Source organism: Cucurbita moschata, unplaced genomic scaffold (genome assembly GCF_002738365.1).
Source record: "Cucurbita moschata cultivar Rifu unplaced genomic scaffold, Cmos_1.0 Cmo_Scf00020, whole genome shotgun sequence".
Taxonomy (NCBI): Eukaryota; Viridiplantae; Streptophyta; class Magnoliopsida; order Cucurbitales; family Cucurbitaceae; genus Cucurbita; species Cucurbita moschata.
The window spans coordinates 740710-760656 of NW_019268536.1; the positions used below are offsets into that span (position 1 = coordinate 740710).

Below are 19947 nucleotides of genomic sequence, written 5' to 3' on the forward strand. Positions count from 1 at the left end.
CAAATTGACACTCGATTACTTACTTTCTAACCGACCACTAGAAAGTAACTAATTGATCACCAAGAAAATCTTATTCCTCGTAAGATAGATCTTCTTTTAAATGAGAATTACTTGTTTTTTTAACCTACTTTAACGAGGGAGTAAACCTTATTCTAATGAGATCAATAGAAATAACAAATTCAGTTGACCCGCTGTTAAATCTTATTATTAATAAGATAAGAAAAAATTACTCATTTTCGATCGGACCTATGTAAATAAGATTCTAATGAGTTATCATAATTTTTTTTTGGTTAAATTAATAAAAGTATTTATAAACTTTACATTTTATTTAAAAAATATTTTAAAACCTTCAAAATTCTAATAATACCCTTAAATTTAAAAAAAAAAAAACTCTTATTATTAGCTTTATATGGAAAGTGTTAATATTTTGGATAAAATACCCTTTTAACGGTTTCAAAAATAGGTTTAAATTTTTCAAAATTCCATTAATACCCTTATACTTTTTTTAGAATTTCGAAAACACCCTTAAATTTTTTTTAAAATCTTAAAAAAAAAAACTTTAAACTATTTTAAAAAGTTCAAAAATACCCTTACGATGAGTACCACGTTACAAAAATACTCATGAATTTTTAAAATAATTAAAAAGTAAATAAATCTATGAAGTTCTGATAAACAATTTTCATCCATATATCTATAAATTAATGATACTTTTAAAATTTTAATTAATATTTTTTTAATCTAAAATTAAGTATAAGAATATTTTTGAGATTTTTAAAAGTTTAAAATATTTTTGAAATAAAATAAAGTTTAAGAATATTATTATTATTTATTTTTTAATAAAGAGGTAGAGATTAAAATAAGCGTATAAATATAAGAAAACCCTGAAAGTTCCTAAACCAAATAGGGTTGAGTGCTCAGTCAACAATGGCGTCTTCTCTGTCCCACTGAAATTAGAGCATTCCTTTGAAACCCCGAAGAAATTTCGTTCGTTCCTCACTAAAAACCCTTCTTCTCCCCCAAAATTTCTTCACTGCAATTGATGGAAGCCGCCATGGATGATCCTTCTTCCACCTCTCCTCCGGGATCCAACGATTTTGCCCTAAGCGGCAAGATTATGCTCAGCGCCATCATCATCCTTCTCTTCGTCGTCGTTCTTATCATTTGCCTTCACCTCTACGCTCGCTGGTATGTTCTCCGTGCTCGCCGCCGTGGTACTCTCCGCCGCCGCAACCGTCTCGTCTTCTATTTCGAACCCGAAAATCCCTCTGCTGCTCGCGCCGCCGCCTCTGCCTCCCACCTCCGCGGCCTCGATCCCTCTGTTCTTAACTCTCTCCCTGTTTTCACTTTCTCCTCCAAATCCTTCTCCGATCCGATCGATTGCGCTGTTTGTTTGTCCGAATTTGAGGAAAATGAAAAGGGCCGTACACTTCCGAAATGTCGTCACAGCTTTCATACCGATTGCATCGACATGTGGTTTCACTCTCACACTACCTGCCCGCTCTGTCGTACGCCGGTTGAGCGGCCTCCGGAGACACCGGTGGAGGTAGCGGTTTCCATTGGGGAACCTGCTATTACCGAACCGGGTCCGAGTTCTTCCGATCTCTGCGTTGAATGTGATATCTCCGACCGGATGGCTTCTTCTTCGACCGGTTCGCGGTCGTTTAGGGCACGGCGAAAGCCGGGAGAACTAGCCGGTGTTTCGATTGAGATTCCGACGCGAAGAGACGGTGAGTTCGCTGCTTCGTTGTCACCGACGACGCCGTCGTTTAAGTCGCCGATAAGTCGGGTTATGTCGTTGTCGTTCAAGATGATTATCGGCCGGGAGAGAAGAGGCGGCGTATCGCCATCCGGAACTAGTGTCGGGTGTAGCTCCGGCGCCGGCGGCGAGTTGGATATCGAAAAAGGAAAGGAAAACGCCGTGTGATTTCTTAGTCCAACACGGGAATTGACTGGAAGACTTGGAGGGCAAGGCGGCTGAGTGGAGGGTCAAGTCCGACGTGGAACTGACACCGCATTTGAAGATGATTTGTCAGATTAGTGCACACGTGGCAGTTGTTTTTTTAGTTTATATTCTTTATAGAACAAAGTATTTGACTGTAGATATTTCCCTCAATTATATATTTTTCTTTATACAAAAAGTATAAACAATGTGTAATATGGGGGTTTAAGTCTCGAATTACCGTTCAGCTAAGCTCGTTTTGTCAATAATAACTAAATTAGTCGAGAAATAAAATTTTATTTATTATTAATGTAAACGTCGAACTCTACTAATTATTAATATTATTGTGCATTTTTTTAATTGAACGTGTAAAATAAATATATATTTTGACTCCATTATAAAAGGGTTTGGCAATATTACTTAAATATCTATTTATTATTATTATTATTATTTAAGTAAATATATGTTAGAAGAATTTAGTCTAAAAGGGTTCATAAATTACTTTAAAATAATTTTGAAAATTCCGTAATTAAATAATGAAGAATTTTGTTATTGCAGCGAACTGCGAGGTAAAGGTTGGTTGGGTCGCTTAACCAGCTGCCGCCAAAGCCACAGAAAGCCACTTTTAGTAGCCGCCCATATTTGGGAATTGCTATTGGTTTGTCGATCCATAAAGAGCTTTTTATCATGTTCCCCGCCTCATCTTATCAACAACCCTACATCTTAAGCTCACCGCTAATAGATATTGTCTTCTTTAGCTGTTATGCATCCCTGTCAGTCTCACGATTTTAAAACTCAAATGCTAGGGAGAGGTTTCCACACCTTTATAAAGGGTATTTCGTTCTCCAATCTAAAGACCCAGCGTCCCCGCTGACATTCGATGCGGAATCTCACAACTCACCCTCCTTTAGAGGCCTAGCATCCTCACTGACACACCGCTCGGTGTCCACCCCCCTTCGGAGTTCAACGTCCTCGCTGGCACACCACCCCATGTCTGACTCTAACATCATTTGTAACAGACCAAGCCCACTGCTACCGATATTGTCCGCTTTAGCCTGTTACATATGGCCGTCAACCTCACTGATTTCAAGCTTGAGCGATAGAAACCTGAAAAACCTGAAAACAGGGCAAGAATCAAACGGTTACGTGTTAATATACACTTTTCCTTTTCATACATACACCTCCCTCCAGATCATAATTACATCAAATAAACAAACCTAACAGAGGGAACAAACAAAACGTTGTACAAAGGAAAATTCTTAGCTGACACTAACATATTCATTACCCCAACAAAAAACTTGGTGCTCAACAATGCTACAACAAGCTGTGTTGAATTGCTATACAATATACAAACAGTCAGCTAATTGTACATTAAATATTGTCATCCAAGTAGAATGTCAGTCAACTGGCCTCTTGCCTTCAGGAGTGCATTTTATGCCACCAACCTTCCCCAGTTTCACAGGAAGTTTGCAATTCTGTCGTGACAATTCTCTCATCACCCTAGATTTCTCAAGAGTTTTACCCATGTGTGATGATTTGTGGTTTATATTCCTAACAATGTCATCCCTACCATTTTCAACCTTATCTGGAGATGTGGACCTCTTTCTTGAGGTTTGATGCCGAGTTTCATCCGCCCATTTGTCTTGGCGAATAAGCCGAACATGGAACGGGTTCGCAGAAGTATAGACAATCGACTCCCCATCAACCTCGTCCTCTTCAAGCTCCACATCTTCATTGTTCACCTGAAAATGACTTGTCGATTCCAATTTTCAAGTTCTAATTTTCACGAATCTAGGTACTTCTATAGTGTTTGTTAAGTACGTTACCAATTGAAGAACAGCAGTAAAACTTCGTGATACAACGTACTTCTCCTGCCCTTCAACAACATCAGAGAAAGAAATTACACCGCCTTTGTCAGCTTCACCAGATAATTTTTCACGAATCGCTTTGCAATATTCATGAATATCAAATGGAAGGCGTTTGTCCTATCACAAAAAAGTACTTCTCTCAACCCACAATTAAGAAGAAATAACTATCGGCTATATGGAACTGAAGTAGAACATTAAATATTATTACTTGCTCTTCCAAATTGTGTTCAATATTCTGTTTCCACGTAGAGACTCGAGTGGCCATTTCAGTAGGATTCTCAGCAATGCTTGCAAGGAGTGTGTCCTATAAAAGAGAGAAATTTTAGGCGACTATATACCAGAAGCATGTATAAAAGATGATAATAATCTAGGCATGATTTTCATATGTGGATATCTACTCCAAGTTTTCCATCCTTCATTGTTATAAATTCCAAATGCTCCTGCAAGTCTATCTACTAAAATAATGTGCATAATGTGCATAATGTACTAAGTTTGAAGGAAATTTAAGTGAACAATGCTGTCTAACAACTTTATAAATCTATTAGAACAAATTATAGGACTGACAAAAAAAAACAAACCAAACCTACCCACGTGCCATTCATTATTTAAAAACACTACGGCATAGTGTTAAGAACTTGAACAAGTTATTTAGATTTTGATCAACAAACAAGAATGTGGTCCACATGCGCTCCATAACCAACCATGATATTCCAGATCAGTAAAATGTAAATGAGTATATGCAAGTGAAACGAAGCTTGGAAACATGGGGAATTTACTGAATAGAAGGCAAACTAATACAAATAAAAAATTATTATTATAGAGCCTGACAGATAGCAAATAGGTGAAGCGCAGGGACAAATCCACCGACACCACTTACAAGATGAGAAGGACAAAAATGTTCTTGACTTGACTGCGAATAGGGAAATTCAGGTTCATATGTTTCACCTTTATCAAAATGGGCAGCCGCATCATGCTGCATAAAATCCATAAGTTAACAATCAATAGTAATTCAGAAAAGAAATTCAGCGTACAATAAGCACGTCTTGTACTCTACAACATACTAGAGTTTACTCAACCTTTTCACTCCCTAACCACGTAGACTCGTCCATATAATGATTACAGGGATCATCCATATCTGGCGGATTGATATCAGGCATTACATCTTCGAAACCATAATCAATATTGTCATCTTCCACATCATAAGGGGAATCACAACTTCTATCTTCATTGATAAGTGAATTTCGCAGCTGTAGTCACAATAACTAGTGTCATAAACTATAGGAAAGACTTTATTAATAACAACATACCACAAAGCTGTACCTTTTCATATAATAAAGCAGAATTGGAGTCGCTATGCGTTTCAAAGGCTTGGTGCTGCTCTTCCCAAAGCTTCGCGAACTCTGGGCTAACTGGGCCTTGTAATTTAGCTAGTGGAAACAAAGCAGCTACAGACTCATGCTTACCAGAATTGACATAATTCTTTTTAAAAGCTTTTACTGCTTAGAGGTAAGAAAAGAGAAGAAACATTAGCTTTTAAGCAAAGATGAATAGGAAATGATGCAAGTAGAAGTAGGTCAGCAACCTTTTCTAAATGGTTTTATTTTTAAATTTCCTGGCTCATGAGGATTCAAAGGCTTCCAAGGATCATAATCGTCTTCAGAACCATTTGAGTCATCTGGTTCTGGATTCCCAGCATCCATGTCAAATTCATGATTTTCATTGGCAAAATTATCACAAGATGGAGGATCAGACACGAAGCAATGATTGGAAAACGGTGTCCGAGCAACATTAGCACCCTGAGTCTTTCCTACTGATGATTTCTGCATACTTCCACCAGAACGTCTAGAGGGAGACTGAAAACCCCTGTGGGTTGAGCTGCCTCTGAATCCACCATTATGGCTTTGGCCAAACTTATTACCACCATTCAAAAAATCTTGAACTGCCTCAGCATCACATGAATCTAAGAGAACGAAGTCTTGGAAAATATCACTAGTGGAGGCCAACTGCATGATTATAAGAAGTTACGATTAATTGTCAAATGATATGAAAAGTAAAAACGTTAATTAATTATAGCAACCAATTACCAAGTATGAATCTAGTTCACCATTGTCACCAGATGCATCCAAGCAATCACCTTCAAGAACGACTAAATTTTCTGGAGGCTTTACAGTTTGATTTAACCAAGCATCTTCTTTGGTACTCTCCAAAGTATTCTTCGTGTCAACTGCAATTTGTAGATTTGAATCACAAATGAAACAATAGTACTTCACTAGATGCACTATGACATACAACTGATTAGCGACCTGGCACATCCTCTGAAACCCAAAATAGGTCGTTTTCATCTTCAGCAATTTCATTAGAACCATCTTGTTCAGCCTCGATTGAGGTCCCTTCCAAATGATCCTGCTGCCTGTTTGAATAAAAATGTTTTGAAAACAATTAAAAGGGAAAAAAAAAAAAAAAAACACACAATACGATCCCAGGCAATAATTTGCCTCAGTTGAATGGGCTTCAACCAAGCTGATAATGAAAAATGGTCGGTCAAAACTAAAAAATTTCCCTAATTCTGCTGTCCATTCAATAACCCTTTGTTTCACACGTCCGGCAATGGGAGATGTTAGTCATTCAACTTTCAAGCTTGGGTTTCAGAGGCTGAACAAGATGGTTGACATAAAATGACCCTTTTTTTCTCTGAAGAATGGTTCTTGCATATATGTTCTTTATTCAATTGGGCCAGGGAATTTAATAATTTCCACCTTAGAAGAGCCTTGAATGATAGGCAGACTCGCAACGTAATAATCTTAATTTTTGCTCAGACATCGATAAATTATTCATGTAGGTTCCAGATTTCTAATGGGTCGTTATCATGTAATTTCCAGAACTAATTATAAAGACAAAAAAATTGGATAAAATAATCAAACCTCTTTTCGGAGAGGAACTCCAAAGCTCGCAGAACCAATGAGTAGAGGTATTCAACCTTCCGACTGTACACCTGAATCGAACCTTGAAGAAGCAGAGCAGCTACACCCTCGAAAAAATCCCAAGCACACAACGCAGTCAGAAACATAAAGTAGTCCACAATCCAAAACATCCAGAAATTGAAAATTGATAGGGAAAAAAAAAAAAGAACCCTCACCTTCAGCAAAATTGACAGAATTGTGGTTCTCATCTTCGCCGGACTGAAACTCACCGGTGCAAATCTGCAACAAATAACTTTCAAGCTTCTCAGCGAGGTCGACTTCCCAATTCAACCGAAGGTCACGCTCCGGCTGCAGCATGTGGAAAGCAGCCTCTCCAGTACCGCCGGTTTTACTAGTCATCTTGAAATTAAAATTTGAAATCCGCCTTCGATACGTTGGTGCTTTAACTTCAAATGGAGCCCTAGGGCTAACAATTTGACGAAAAAAAAAACTGACGGACGTCCGACGAATACTTCGTCTGTACATCTAATGAAACTTACCTGAGAAATGGATTGTTAAAATGAAGAGAATATCGGAGAAATCCAACCAGTTGTTCTTCTCCAGTTCTTGGCTTCTCGTTGCTCCGCCGATTTGGGACGGAAGAAGATTCAAAATTGTTCTGTTCCGGCCGTTTTCCCGCTCTCTCGCAATGGAGCCGGTGGAAACGATGAAGGAAAGAATTGGACGGGCCAAGGTTTTGGGCTTTATGGGCTTTATGGGCTCAACTATTGAGCCGATTTGGGCTTCCATTTTAGGCAGACGGGCCAAAGTTTTGGGCTTTCTGGGCTCAACTATTGGGCCGATTTGGGCTTCCCCAAGGGTAATTGTGGGAAAAAAAAACCAAGCAAATTACAAAAATTAAAATAATAAATGTTATTAAACAACCTCTAACACGAGGTGAGATGGTTTCTCATATACTTAACAAAAAGTTAGAACAAAATTGAAGGAAAAAATCTCATAAATTAAGAGTTTTTTTAAATTAAAAATCCTACAACCATAATTATTTACATGGTCAATTTTTGTTCTGACAATGTCATCATGCCGGAACTGTACGGAACTCCAGTGGGCTTAATCCATGGATTACCTCGAATAAATAACCCAGCGGTGAAATCGATGGCGTGCTCGGGAGTAATCTCCTTAATTCCCCTCCACTTGACCCGATTGTCCTTCTTTGAGCCAGCTCCCCTGCAATTGTACTCGGAGTAAAACAATGTATTGAGAGCAAAATCGCCCGTCCATGGAAGCCACCCTTCAGGCTGGATCAAGTCGTCGATTTTGCATTGCAAAATGATGGTTCTTGAGTATTGCTTCCATGGGCGGCCAAGGTAAGCCTTGTAGGTGTGGCGGACAGGGAAGTAGTCGGGGGCGGAGGAGATGAGACAGTTCTGTAAGATTATGGCGGTGGGCTCCTTCCGTTGGCTTCGGCCTTGAGCGGTGACGATGCATTGTTGATTCGGCAATGGTTTTCTCACGAAAATTTTACAGTTTTGGAAGACGACGGCCGCATTACCGAAGATGAAGTCGATGGTTCCAGTGATGGTGCAGTCTCGATAGAATTGACGATGGGTGTGAGTGTAGAGTGTATCTTGGTAACCGTCCATTTGACAATTGTAAAAGATTGACATGTCGGATTGAACTCGGAGTGCCACTGCTTGATGTTTTTCTGGTCCAGCCGAGTTCTCGAACCACATGTCCTTGGCAATGAAGTTGGTTCCAACCACCGCTGTGTTTTTGTCATTAACATGAATACAAGATTTGGGAGTTCATAACTCAATTTCAAACAAGTTTTTAATATTAGTATAAACTTACCAACGGTAGCGGTTTTGAATGTGGGTGTTCCATCGGCGAAGTTCTTGTTGGAGGTAATCTTGGTCTTATTCGGGCCGTCTCCAATCATCATCACCCACGTCATACTTTTGTTCATCATCACCTGCTCTTCATAAACTCCTTCCTTCACATAAATCACAAATGTTTTATTGCTTTTTTTCGGGATATCAAATAATGCTTCATTCACCGTCTTGTACTTCCCACTTCCGTCTTTAGCTACCACAACATTGGGCTGGATGGTTTTCGGAGTGGCTTGGAGTAGCCCGCGCCGGTCGTTGATCCACGATGGTTCTTCCTCCTCTTTATTAGATTCCTCCTCCAACAATCGTCGTCCAGCCAACCGCATCCCAAAAGAGGACATAATGGAAGTAACCTCACTCACCATTCCAAGTCCATTGGCGGTCATTTCCTTCGACGTCTTCAATAATTGCCTCATTTTGTCACCTGTATCGCCGGTAACATTATCGAATGCATCCACGCAAGTGTCTTGCAATGTCAACGTGGCACTAAGCCAAACCTTAAGATCCTCGACGTAATCAGTAATTTTGTTGATATTGAAATTGTCAGTGATTCTATCAAACGACATTATGAGATCGTCAATTGCGTACTCCACAACCTCGTTACAAACGTCGAGTGCTGGTTTGGCCTTGGGATCGGAGGCGAATTCTTTTAGGGTGGCGGATTTTACAATGGCAGATTTGAGTTCATTGATGGTAGATTGGAATCCAACCTTGATTAGCTCACGTGGGTCGCTCGTGTTGACTCCCGAGAGCGATTCTATGCAAGTTTCTTGGTAGTCAGTGGGTTGACAAAGGGCTTTAATCGCTTTGACGGAGGTGGAGATCTCCGTCGTGCCTCCGTCACCACTGGTGCTACTAATTTCATCAGGGTCATTCCGGTTGACACCGACGGCCACCGCAACTACCATGGCAACGAGAAACAATGAAGACACGCCGATAAGGGCGGCCTTCTTGTTCTTCCCTCCATCGTCATCATTTGACATGTTTTTTTACTAGAGATTCTCATTTTTGTATTTTTCTTTTATATATATAATTTTTTTTTATCCGAAATGACAGTTAATACCGTTAAAATGTTCGAGAACATTTTTTTTGTCTTTTGACTTTTTCCTCTAAATCAACCGCTGACTTTTCCGTCTAAATTTAAACTTACGCTTAATTTAATTACATTTATTCATTAAAATTAAGACTAATCATAATTTTGGCCAATTATGTGTCAAAATCTCTGTTGATTAAGTACTTATTAGCTATTTGGTTGAAGTTAGGCTTGTTTGTTTAGTACGAGTTTGAAATGGTAGCAAATTAATATAAATAATAGCAAATTAATATAAATAAGATATTTAAATGTGCAGCTATGTTCTAAAATATGTTTGATATGTTGACTGAGAATGAATATCTTCTGTCTTTCAATCGACGTTTCACTTATTGTGAACAACAAAATCTCTAATTTTGCTTCGGTTTATCCCATAATTACTCGAGCATCATATAGTCTATTAAGGAATGACTTCTATTCTGTCGTTTAACATAGAGGATGTTAATAGCATTCTTAACCTACTTGATTATTCGTTAGCACATGATTGCCTTGTCAATATTATCGTGTTCATGCATCACCCGATCAAAACATGTTCTTGATCAAGAAGTCAGAATAAGTACTTCCGATTTTTGCATATCAAATGGATGCTTTTGTGTCTTGAAAACATAGACAACCAAAGTTGGGTTTTTCTTTATTTCGATTCTTCTATATAAGAGTATCGAAAAGTTTATTATTCGCATACAGATCCTTGAATGAGAAGAATAGAGTCGGCCAAATAACAGTCCGTTTCTCTTTTAACGAGAGTTTCAACCATGTCCTTTTTACAGGTTTTATCAGTTCCCAATATCCCCTTCTAATTTTCAAAGCTTAGCTCTCCGAAGCTCCAACTTGGCGATGGTTCCTAAATGAACTTCATCAGGGCCATCTGCTATTCTCAAGGTTCTTGTAGTAGCCCAGAGATGAGCAAGAACAGTGTCAGAGGACAAGCCACCTGCACCATGGACTTGCATTGCCATGTCCAGAATCTGCAATGCCATATTTGGAGCTGCAACCTGTACCAAGTTTCACCAAGATATTCATTGAAACATTCGTGACGAAAAATGAAAACGGGGGCGAAATCTATAAATCTTACCTCATACTCACAAAAATAGTCTTAAATTACTGTATTCTGTTGAATTTTGTTGTAGTTAAATATATATAGATCGTATGACTGATTCTATACGTGTCATGTGCTCTCGTATCGCAAAAAAACCTTTAACACTAATTAATGGAACGAGAGCCTACAAACTTAGCCCTTGCAATTGTCAGAAAATTTACCTTGGCCATCGCAATTGTCCCACGTGCTTTCTTGTTTCCGAGCCGATCCAACTGATCTGCTGCTTCGAGAACCAGCAGTCTCGTTTTCTCAAGCTCCACGCGACACTGACACAAAAGTAGCCACGGAATATGTTTACATGGAACGTGATTTTATGATTTACGTTATGATTCACCATCCAAATACCTTGGCAATGTCTGCAAGGAACGAACCCTGCTCGGCAATCAACTTTCCAAACACTTTTCTACTAAGAGCCCTCTGAACCGCCATCTGCATGCCTCGCTCTGCTGCTCCTACCAACCTCATGCAATGGTGCAGCCTCCCTGGGCCCAGCCTACCCTGGAACGAAATACCGAACCAAACGAAAGTCATACACGCTGCAGTAAGCATCTCCATGGACATCAGAGCACTTGATCGGTCAATTGTGTAAACATAGCAATGACAAAAGGAAACAACCATATTTTGCAAGCACGAAAATGCATAGGATATGGCAATTACCTGCGCAATTTCGAATCCACGACCCTCTCCAAGTAGAATATTCGTTGCAGGAACACGCACATTATCAAATAATATCTCAGCATGCCCATGAGGTGCGTCATCAAAGCCAAAGACTGTGAGTGGTCTTTTAATAACTACGCCAGGAGTGTGGATATCAACTAAGATCATGGATTGTTGCTTATGCATAGCAGCAGTAACATCTGTTTTTCCCTGCAAACAATGGAGAATATAAATTAATTTGAAAAACAATAGATGATTAAATTTTCGTTCTAAATATTGATAGAACTAACCATAACTATAAGGATCCTGCACCTCGGATCCATCGCTCCACTCGTCCACCATTTTCTTCCATTGATGACGTAGGTATCTCCTTCCCTGCACGTACGTTAACAGTTTAAGTGTAATTATACCAATAACAAACTAAATGCTGTATAAAAATTAGTCAAGAAAATCCATTTAACATGAATACTAATAAAAACATAAGAATCAAACACGTAAAGGAGAAAGAAAAAATGTTTTCTATAAATAAATGTCTAACATCGTTACCTTTTAATTGAACATTCAATGTTTGTTGCATCAGAGGATGCAACTTGCGGTTCAGTCATTGCAAATCCAGAACGTATCTTCCCTTCAAGCAAAGGAATAAGCCATTCATGTAGTTGTTGTTTATTGCCATACCGTAACAATACCTAATGAGAAAGACAAAATGATCAATAACAGTTCTAATAATGGTTGCTTAAACCGTGTCGTAATTGACCAAACCATTCATGTCGAAGATATCAACAGATTTATTAAATTCTAAATGTAAACGGTAAATGAGTACATAGTTCAAAGAAAAGTATATACAGATCTAGTTCATTCATTGGTCTAATCTATTCAGCTGGCAGACTTGCAGACAGAATTCGGGCTATAAAATCGGATCTTACCTCCATATTTCCAGTGTCAGGAGCGCCACAATTGAACACCTGAGGTGCCCAAATTGATCGACCCATTATCTCACAGAGGTACCCATATTCAAGATTGGAGAGGCCAGCACCAAGAAGAAGTTTGTCTACACCAGTGGAAAGGATTGGGCTAGTTCCATTGAAAAGCAGTTTCCTAGCTCTATCAGCACTATCAAACTGCACGAAGAATCTTGTTTCTTAAACTAGTATTAAAAAGAATAACAGTATGAGTACAAATGATTAAATGAGAGAAGAGCCAAAATACAAACAGGTATCCACAAGTTCCATAAGCCTTCTTTCTTAGCCATCTCCTTTAGTTTCTCTTCCTCTGGGTGTATGGTCCAACGTAAGGGCGACTGAGCAAGTTTATAAAATTCATTTTCCATAGGGTATATATGATCTTCCATGAACTTAATCAACTTGTTTCTCAACTGCATGACTTTTTTATTGGGGACAAACTTTCCTCCATCGTTCGTTTGTTTCTCGACGCTCCATTCCTCATTCTCCTTCCCAGTATATTGTGAATCAACTTGTACAATTGAATCTGAAGTTGTAAAGGGGAAATAGCACCTTACTAAAGGGTTATGTTCTACTAGAAGCAAAAAGCTTTATAAGACAATAGAACTACCAAATGGGGGATTCTCGGGAAGTAATGATTTTTGTTCAATAAATGACCAAGCAGAATCAATGAAAGCATTAGCTTTATCTCCAGCAATCCGAGCACTCTCGCCTCCTGATGCATTTCCCTGCATTTTCAAAAGAATACTTCAAATTTCATCGTTTTTTGTCCATGCTGCCTATTCAATGATTAAGACCATACCATAATCCATCGACTATAAATTCCAGCATAGATCGCAGCTCCTCGGAAAATGGAAAAGGCAACATAAAACTTCCAAGTAGAAAATGGCCATGGTCTTCCCTGCAACAAGGAAATTCCCAAGTGTGCATCAAGAACCAGTTGCATAAACTTTAAACAGTGAACCTTCACTTACCTCAGCTAGAACATGCAATTGCCTGTGAACATTTATTTCCAATGGACCAACTATATATCAACCTAAAAAATATCTTAAATTCAATTTAAGTCAATTTTTATCTGTATCATACAATAAGAAACCAGACACAGATCATGCAATGAACAGCGAATGGCTTCAGTATGTTCCTACAGTGAGGATAGAGGAATCCACGGTGGTAAGGAAAGTAGAAAATCAGACTAATCTTTCGATTTGAGTATTAGAAATAGAATGTCTTGGTTTAGACCGATAAGGAAGGGCTTTTCTTTTGTAACTACCTAATCCCCGAGCTTGCCCTAAATACTTTTATCCCTCATATCCCTTACTCAGGATAGATTAGCTCGTTGATTCCACTGTCGGATATTCAATCTTACAGGTGCAGGGGTTCTCATAACCGCATGTAATGAAGGTTTTTAGATGTCAAAGTTCGTTAGGATATGTGAAGCCGCTGCATTATTTTTCCAATGTAAAGCACTAAATCCTTGAAACAGAGGAAGATGAAATATAACAACAATCATTCCGATGGTGGAAAAGTATGAACCAAATTTTGGTTATACCCTCATGGAAGGAAAAACATTTGTAAGATTGCCGCAAAACTCAAATACTTGATTGAATAATATTGACAATAGCCACTTACAGTGATAGAACAGTAATAAGCCAAACATTGTGCTAATGAAGGAATCCCTTCTGAAGTTCCAATATTGTTAAAACCCTGGGCTGTATTTGGACGGTCAGAGTGCGAGTCCAGGATGTAAGGCTGAAACGAAATGGAAGTAATACAGCCTCAAAACGTGAGAACACATGAATACAAATTATCCAACAATTAACAGTACGCTAATGTTACAAGTTACAAAGGGAAATTCCCTACATACCAGACAGAAATAAGCAACATCACACATTTGATTTCCCACCGTGGATAGCTCCCAATCAAGAATGCCAATTACTCGGTCCTGCATCGTCAGAGGATGAGACAACGTGCAAGCTTTATATGTATGTATGTATCTACCTAATCTTCAACTTTAAACTTCCAAAAAATAAATAAATGATAACAGGGCACCTGACTTTATAATCAATACAAAAGGAGGGTAGAGGAAATATTTATTTAGAAGAAATAGCAAACCTCAGTGGGATGAAATATAAGATTATCAATTCGAAAATCTCCATGGACTAGGCCAGCTGTGACACCTGAAGAATCTTCTGAAGGAATATGTTGCCGTAACCAATCAATTAACGCAAACATTTTTGGATTTCCATCTACTTTACCATCACTGGTTGATGCAATATACTGTTTTGCCCATCTCTCAATCTAGGAAAAATAAACAGAAGTTTATAAGCAATGTTTCTACTTATATTACTTGGGTTGGCCAACAACGTTATTATGACCATTTCTTTACCCTTCTGGTGAAATATCCTTGCAATATAACGTATGGAAGAGAATTTCAAGGACTCATAATCAAGAACAGCATAAAGATTTTGGGCACACCTGTCGCTTACAGTAATTTTTCGGTTGCCCATATTTTTCTAGACTGATGGCATTAACATCAACTGAATGAAGAGAAGCTAAACATTTCGCAGCTTCTAAATATATTGCTCTTCTAGTTTCAGGCGCAACTCCCTAATGCAATAACATTCAATCCATTAGAAGTAATTCAATAGCTGGTAAAACTTCACAACATAATAGACGTACCACCAAATTCGGGTCTAGGAATATTCGTCCGTCCAAGTACTCCATAACATAAAAAGGAGTACCAATTACGCTTGAATCAGAACACAGGCAGAAAACTTTAGGAACTGGAACTTGAGTGTAATCACCTAATGCTCGAAGAACCTATCAAATCAAAATTTGAAACTGAAAATCATAACCTTAACGTTCTCATTGCAACTGCAATTTGGAAAAGTACATGAAGTATCACTCTTCTTTTTACTTTTCACTTTTTTTATCAGGAAATTGTTGAGGATCGTTGAGAGGGAGTCCCACATTGATTAATAAAATGATGATCATGAGTTTATAAGTAACAAATACATCTCCATTGGTATGAGGCTTTTTGGAGAAACCAAAAGCAAATCTGCAAGAGATTATGCTTAATGTGGACAATATCATACCATTGTAGAGGGATGTGATCCCTAACGGACCCTGATTAGTTGGATTGAGGCAAAACAGTTGTACTCATTGTCAGCTGTATTCACTATAGCTCTTCTATATAAATAGAGCACAGTCGCTTTTGATCACTTAATGAAAGTTGAATGAAGTTGCGATCATTCTCGTTCCGGTTCATTTCTATCCTTTGATGAAATCAAGAACAAAATATTTCTAGCCAAATAAGAAACTAATTAGCACCTGAAACTCCCTTTCGACGGCATGAGCAGACTGGAGTAGCGTCCCCGGTGGTTTCTTCCTCAAAACATACCGCTTCGAAGAAGCTCCGGAAGCAACTTCGATAAGATAAGTCGGATTTGATTGGCCATGTCCGAACTAATCTCCAAAGATGAGAAGAGACAACACAAAAATCAATCAACGCCAATACACTACACCGATCAAATTAGAAAAATAAGAACGCAAGGGGGAAGGGAAACGGAGACGTACCTGAGAGACGCGGAAATTAGATGGGGAGGGAGGAAAAGCAGGAACATTAGCGGAACAGTAATGGAGCAAGGCATTGAGGTCAAGCTCGTGAGCAGGACGAACATGGCCTAGCAGATCAAACGTGCGCTTCGCCATGGTTGCAGTATCAGTAGAGGATTGAGATCACAAGAATCCCGAGAATTCCAATGTAAAATTGGATCAGGTCAAGAAGAAGGACCACGCTAACCAAGGAATGACATCAAATCCGAGGGCAAGAGTGTCACGTCATTGCCCACTTATATCCCGAAGAAATCGGAGATAATTATGAATTTATAATCTAAAAATACTATTTTCATTTGTACAAGTCGAAGTTTGGATAATCATTGGGGGAAGCCCAAAATAAACCTACGACAGCTTATGTTCAAAGTTGATAATATCATACTATTGTGGGGAATCCTTGTTCCTCTAACAAGTTTACGACATTACTTTTCTTTAAATTTTTTTCAACGATTTAATAAAAAAAAAAATTGTCAAACGTGACTCGAGACTCGATCATACATTAAGATTGTCTGTAAAATTCAATTTTCACACAACTTATTCGCCAGGTTAGAACAAGTATCGTACAATCGCTATCTCACTGCTTGACAAAAAAAAAAACACACATGCTATAATTCAATAAATAATATATATTATTAATTTATGCTATATGGCATATTCAAATATTCAAATATTTAAAACAAAATATATTTCTTTCTATTAAAATTATATGTATTAATTTAGAAAAAAAATTATTTTTCACTAAAAAGTGTTATATTTTCAAAAGTTATCTGGAAAAATGCATTATTCACATTAAATAAAATCAATGAAGAAGAGACAAAAATGTTATTTTAAATAAAAAACATGAAAAGGCTATTGCTATTATTGGATGTTACATCAGAGTAATAATATCTCCAAGTTTATGAAAACCAAATGTTTTTGTCATTATAATTGTGGTTGCGACTTCAAACTTAAACAACTTGTTCGCATTAAATTTTGAATCATAGGAGTTTCAATTATACTTTCAACCCTATGCAATAATCACACTTAAATTCTTCGATTTTTTTTTATCTAATTTCTCAAAAAAACAATAATAATATTTTTTTGCACCCGAGTAAAGAAATGATACTAAACCAACCCACATTCAAACAAGAGTGATCGCAAAGATATGACAATTTTCATAGAAAGTATGTAAGTGAAGACACGCGATGTTAAAAGGATTCGTGTTGGTTTACGATCTTCCACTCTTAAAAGTGATAAGTAGGTAAGAATAATCAATTTTTCTTACAAAGCATGCTAAAATGGCTCGTGTTTGTAACAGCCCAAACCCCCCTAACAAATATTATCCGTTTTGACTTGTTACGTATCACCATCGGTCTTACGATTTTAAAATGCATCTACTAGGGAGAGGTTTTCACACACTCTTCGTTCCCCTCTCCAACCGATGTGGAATCTCACACCGTGTTGGTCTCAAAGGATACTGAAAAGACCTAGGTTGGTCAACACTCTCCACTCTTAGAAACAGCTAGCTTGTGAAGTATTGCAAGACTTAAGACGCTCTATTTCTAATACGGACTAATAACGAATTGAACTCTTGATCTCTTGATAAAAAATACGTGAATCAATTGAACTATACAAAAGATCTGTTTAAGAGTGTTACCGATAGATACTAAGATCACTTCTCCATACCATCTCTACCTATTATTTGATTTTCTATCTCAAAGGAGTGTTGTTCATAAAATAAAAAGGGGCATGAAGGCATCTTGGTATCAAGACTAACCCAAATCATACAGACAATATCATTTAGATCGAACCAAAATTCAGAACTCAAACAACGAAACAATCGTAGTTCCAAACAAACTTAAAAAAGGGTTAAAATACAGTTTAAAAGTACCTTTTTCGGGCAGATTTGAGTCACCAAGCTATATATACACGTAGTTTTCGATACCTGGTGAGGCATGGAAATGGGCACCGAGTTCTTCTCTCAACGGCGACAAATTGGGCTAAGAACGAACAAAATGTTGGTAATGCCTCCTATATTAAAGGAACTCTACTATTTTTAGGCCTTTTCATGTCAACAAACAAGACAACCACGGACACCCTTTCAAAACTGCTATAAAATAACGAAGCACAGAGGGAAGAAACCAAGCTTTTCCTTTTACTTCTCTGGCCTCCCCTTGGAGGCTGTTCGATCCTAAAATAAACATACCCAATACCTTTTTTCATAAGTTTCAATGAAATCTGCTTTCAAACAAGCCACTCTTCTTGCCTGGCTATTGTTGGTAGCATTGGTTGCGGTTAACGCCAAATTCTTCGTTGGAACGAACCCGCCTGACCTCTTTCAAAAGATCAATTTCGGGAAGGATATTAGACATCGGAAGGAGACCGTGTTTAATGTTCTCAGTTTTGGTGCTAAACCTGATGGCAAGAAAGATAATACTCAGGTGATTATTGAGAATGTTTTGTTGTTGTTTGATAAGGTTTTGGTGTACCTGATGTTTTGTTGGCTGGTTTTTGCAGAGTTTTATGAAGACTTGGGTTGCAGCATGCCACTCCAAGGGAGCTGCAAGAGTAGTTATTCCTGGGGGTACTTTTTTGATCAGTCAAATAGTGTTTGCAGGGCCATGCGCCTCGACAAGTCCTATCGTCGTTCAAATCGATGCGACCTTAAAAGGAGACATCGACCTGAGCAATTACGTCTCTAATGAATGGATATTGTTTGAGAAGATCAATGGCTTGATAATCACTGGCAGAGGTACTTTGGATGGACAAGGTGATGCTGTCTGGAAATACAACGACTGTGGTATGAATCCCACTTGCCAGAAGCTCCCTGTTGTAAGTACTTAGGCTCTGGCTGCCTTACTATGAACTCACTTTAATGGCTGTCTCTTAAATACTCTTGTGGTTTCCCTTTTCCTTTCTTCCTAGAATTTGAAGTTCAATGGCATCACAAATGTATTCATGAAAGGCATCAGTTCCATCAACAGCAAGGGGTTTCACATGTTCATCACGAACAGTGAGAACGTTCGGCTGAAAAAACTACACATAACGGCGCCAGACGACAGTCCCAACACTGATGGCATACATCTGAGCCGCTCCAACAAAGTGAAAATATCGAGATCAGTCATTTCCACTGGTGACGATTGCATCTCCCTGGGTCGAGGATCAATGAATGTCACCATCAACAAAATAACCTGCGGTCCTGGACATGGTATCAGGTAACTCCCGCATCGTTCGATCAACAGAGGCTTCTCTGCCTGCTACTCTGTCTAATTTGATGTCTGCTATGACAGTGTTGGAAGCCTTGGAAAATACGAAAATGAGGAGGACGTGCTCGGTGTCGTCATCAAGAACTGTACATTAATAAAAACAGATAATGGACTTCGGATCAAAACATGGCCAGACTCACCCCCGAGTGCAGCCTCGGGCATCCTATTCCAAGACATCAATATGATCGACGTCAAGAACCCCATCCTCATAGACCAAGAGTACAGCTGCTCAAAAACTAATTGCCAAAGGCCGGTTCGTTTTCGTCTTCCATTTCTCAATCTCCCCCTGCTTCTTCCAATGCAACTTCTTATCTACTAACCTTGTTTAATCGGTTACGCTATGCAGCCATCACGAGTGAAAATCAGCGATGTTCATTTCATTAATGTCAAAGGATCCACAATCTCTTCAGTAGCAGTTCATCTCAAGTGCAGTAAGCGGTTTCCATGCCAAAACATAGAGTTGTTTAACATCAATTTGAAATACAGTGGCCCTCCAAAGAAATCCTTGCCATTTGTTTCTACTTGTACCAATGCAAAAGTAGGCTACAGAGGAGTTCAATTTCCACCCCCTTGCAAATGATACCCTTCAGGCTACAGTTCAAGCTTCTTCTTCTTCTTCTTTTTTTTTTTTTTTTTTTTTTTTTTTTTTTTTTTTTTTTTTTTTTTTT

At 38.4% G+C, this 19947-nt stretch overlaps 5 protein-coding genes and 1 long non-coding RNA gene across 8 annotated transcripts; 2 read left to right on the forward strand and 4 right to left on the reverse strand.

The window, feature by feature from the left end:
• Positions 1-907: 907 nt before the first annotated feature.
• Positions 908-2255, forward strand: LOC111458072 (RING-H2 finger protein ATL2). Its single transcript, XM_023100576.1, has one exon. The coding sequence runs from the start codon at positions 1040-1042 to the stop codon at positions 1922-1924; it is 885 nt and encodes a 294-aa protein (XP_022956344.1). The 5' UTR covers positions 908-1039; the 3' UTR covers positions 1925-2255.
• An 809-nt stretch (positions 2256-3064) lies between these two features.
• Positions 3065-7399, reverse strand: LOC111457478 (condensin-2 complex subunit H2-like). Of its 3 annotated transcripts, XM_023099693.1 has the most exons (12): positions 7268-7399; positions 6944-7127; positions 6729-6828; positions 6111-6217; positions 5892-6031; positions 5390-5810; positions 5128-5303; positions 4884-5054; positions 4685-4780; positions 4016-4111; positions 3766-3924; positions 3065-3681 (listed from the first exon to the last, which is right to left on the reverse strand). In XM_023099693.1, exons 2-12 carry the CDS (start codon positions 7125-7127, stop codon positions 3337-3339), a joined length of 1995 nt encoding a protein of 664 aa, XP_022955461.1. In that variant the 5' UTR covers positions 7268-7399; the 3' UTR covers positions 3065-3336. The 3 variants fall into 3 exon arrangements, with proteins under 3 accessions (XP_022955461.1, XP_022955460.1, XP_022955462.1); XM_023099692.1 differs by having other exon boundaries at positions 6944-7399; XM_023099694.1 differs by having other exon boundaries at positions 6729-6835; positions 6944-7399.
• A 372-nt stretch (positions 7400-7771) lies between these two features.
• Positions 7772-9597, reverse strand: LOC111457997 (pectinesterase-like). The gene is made up of 2 exons (XM_023100476.1): positions 8577-9597; positions 7772-8490 (listed from the first exon to the last, which is right to left on the reverse strand). The coding sequence occupies exons 1-2, from the start codon at positions 9595-9597 to the stop codon at positions 7772-7774; spliced, it is 1740 nt and encodes a 579-aa protein (XP_022956244.1).
• Positions 9598-10354: 757 nt separating this feature from the next.
• Positions 10355-16247, reverse strand: LOC111457691 (probable acyl-CoA dehydrogenase IBR3). The gene is made up of 17 exons (XM_023100043.1): positions 15996-16247; positions 15750-15884; positions 15099-15239; positions 14895-15026; positions 14532-14717; positions 14284-14361; positions 14049-14168; positions 13222-13320; positions 13030-13147; positions 12671-12945; positions 12384-12578; positions 12004-12146; positions 11748-11832; positions 11458-11667; positions 11146-11298; positions 10962-11066; positions 10355-10696 (listed from the first exon to the last, which is right to left on the reverse strand). Exons 1-17 carry the CDS (start codon positions 16128-16130, stop codon positions 10505-10507), a joined length of 2502 nt encoding a protein of 833 aa, XP_022955811.1. The 5' UTR covers positions 16131-16247; the 3' UTR covers positions 10355-10504.
• Positions 16248-17786: 1539 nt separating this feature from the next.
• LOC111457698 lies at positions 17787-18775 on the reverse strand. The gene is made up of 2 exons (XR_002713003.1): positions 18503-18775; positions 17787-18428 (listed from the first exon to the last, which is right to left on the reverse strand). It is a non-coding gene; the product is annotated as an uncharacterized LOC111457698 (long non-coding RNA).
• Positions 18245-19887, forward strand: LOC111457697 (exopolygalacturonase-like). The gene is made up of 5 exons (XM_023100054.1): positions 18245-18454; positions 18531-18845; positions 18939-19228; positions 19304-19532; positions 19626-19887. The coding sequence occupies exons 1-5, from the start codon at positions 18245-18247 to the stop codon at positions 19857-19859; spliced, it is 1278 nt and encodes a 425-aa protein (XP_022955822.1). The 3' UTR covers positions 19860-19887.
• The last annotated feature ends 60 nt before the right edge of the window (positions 19888-19947 follow it).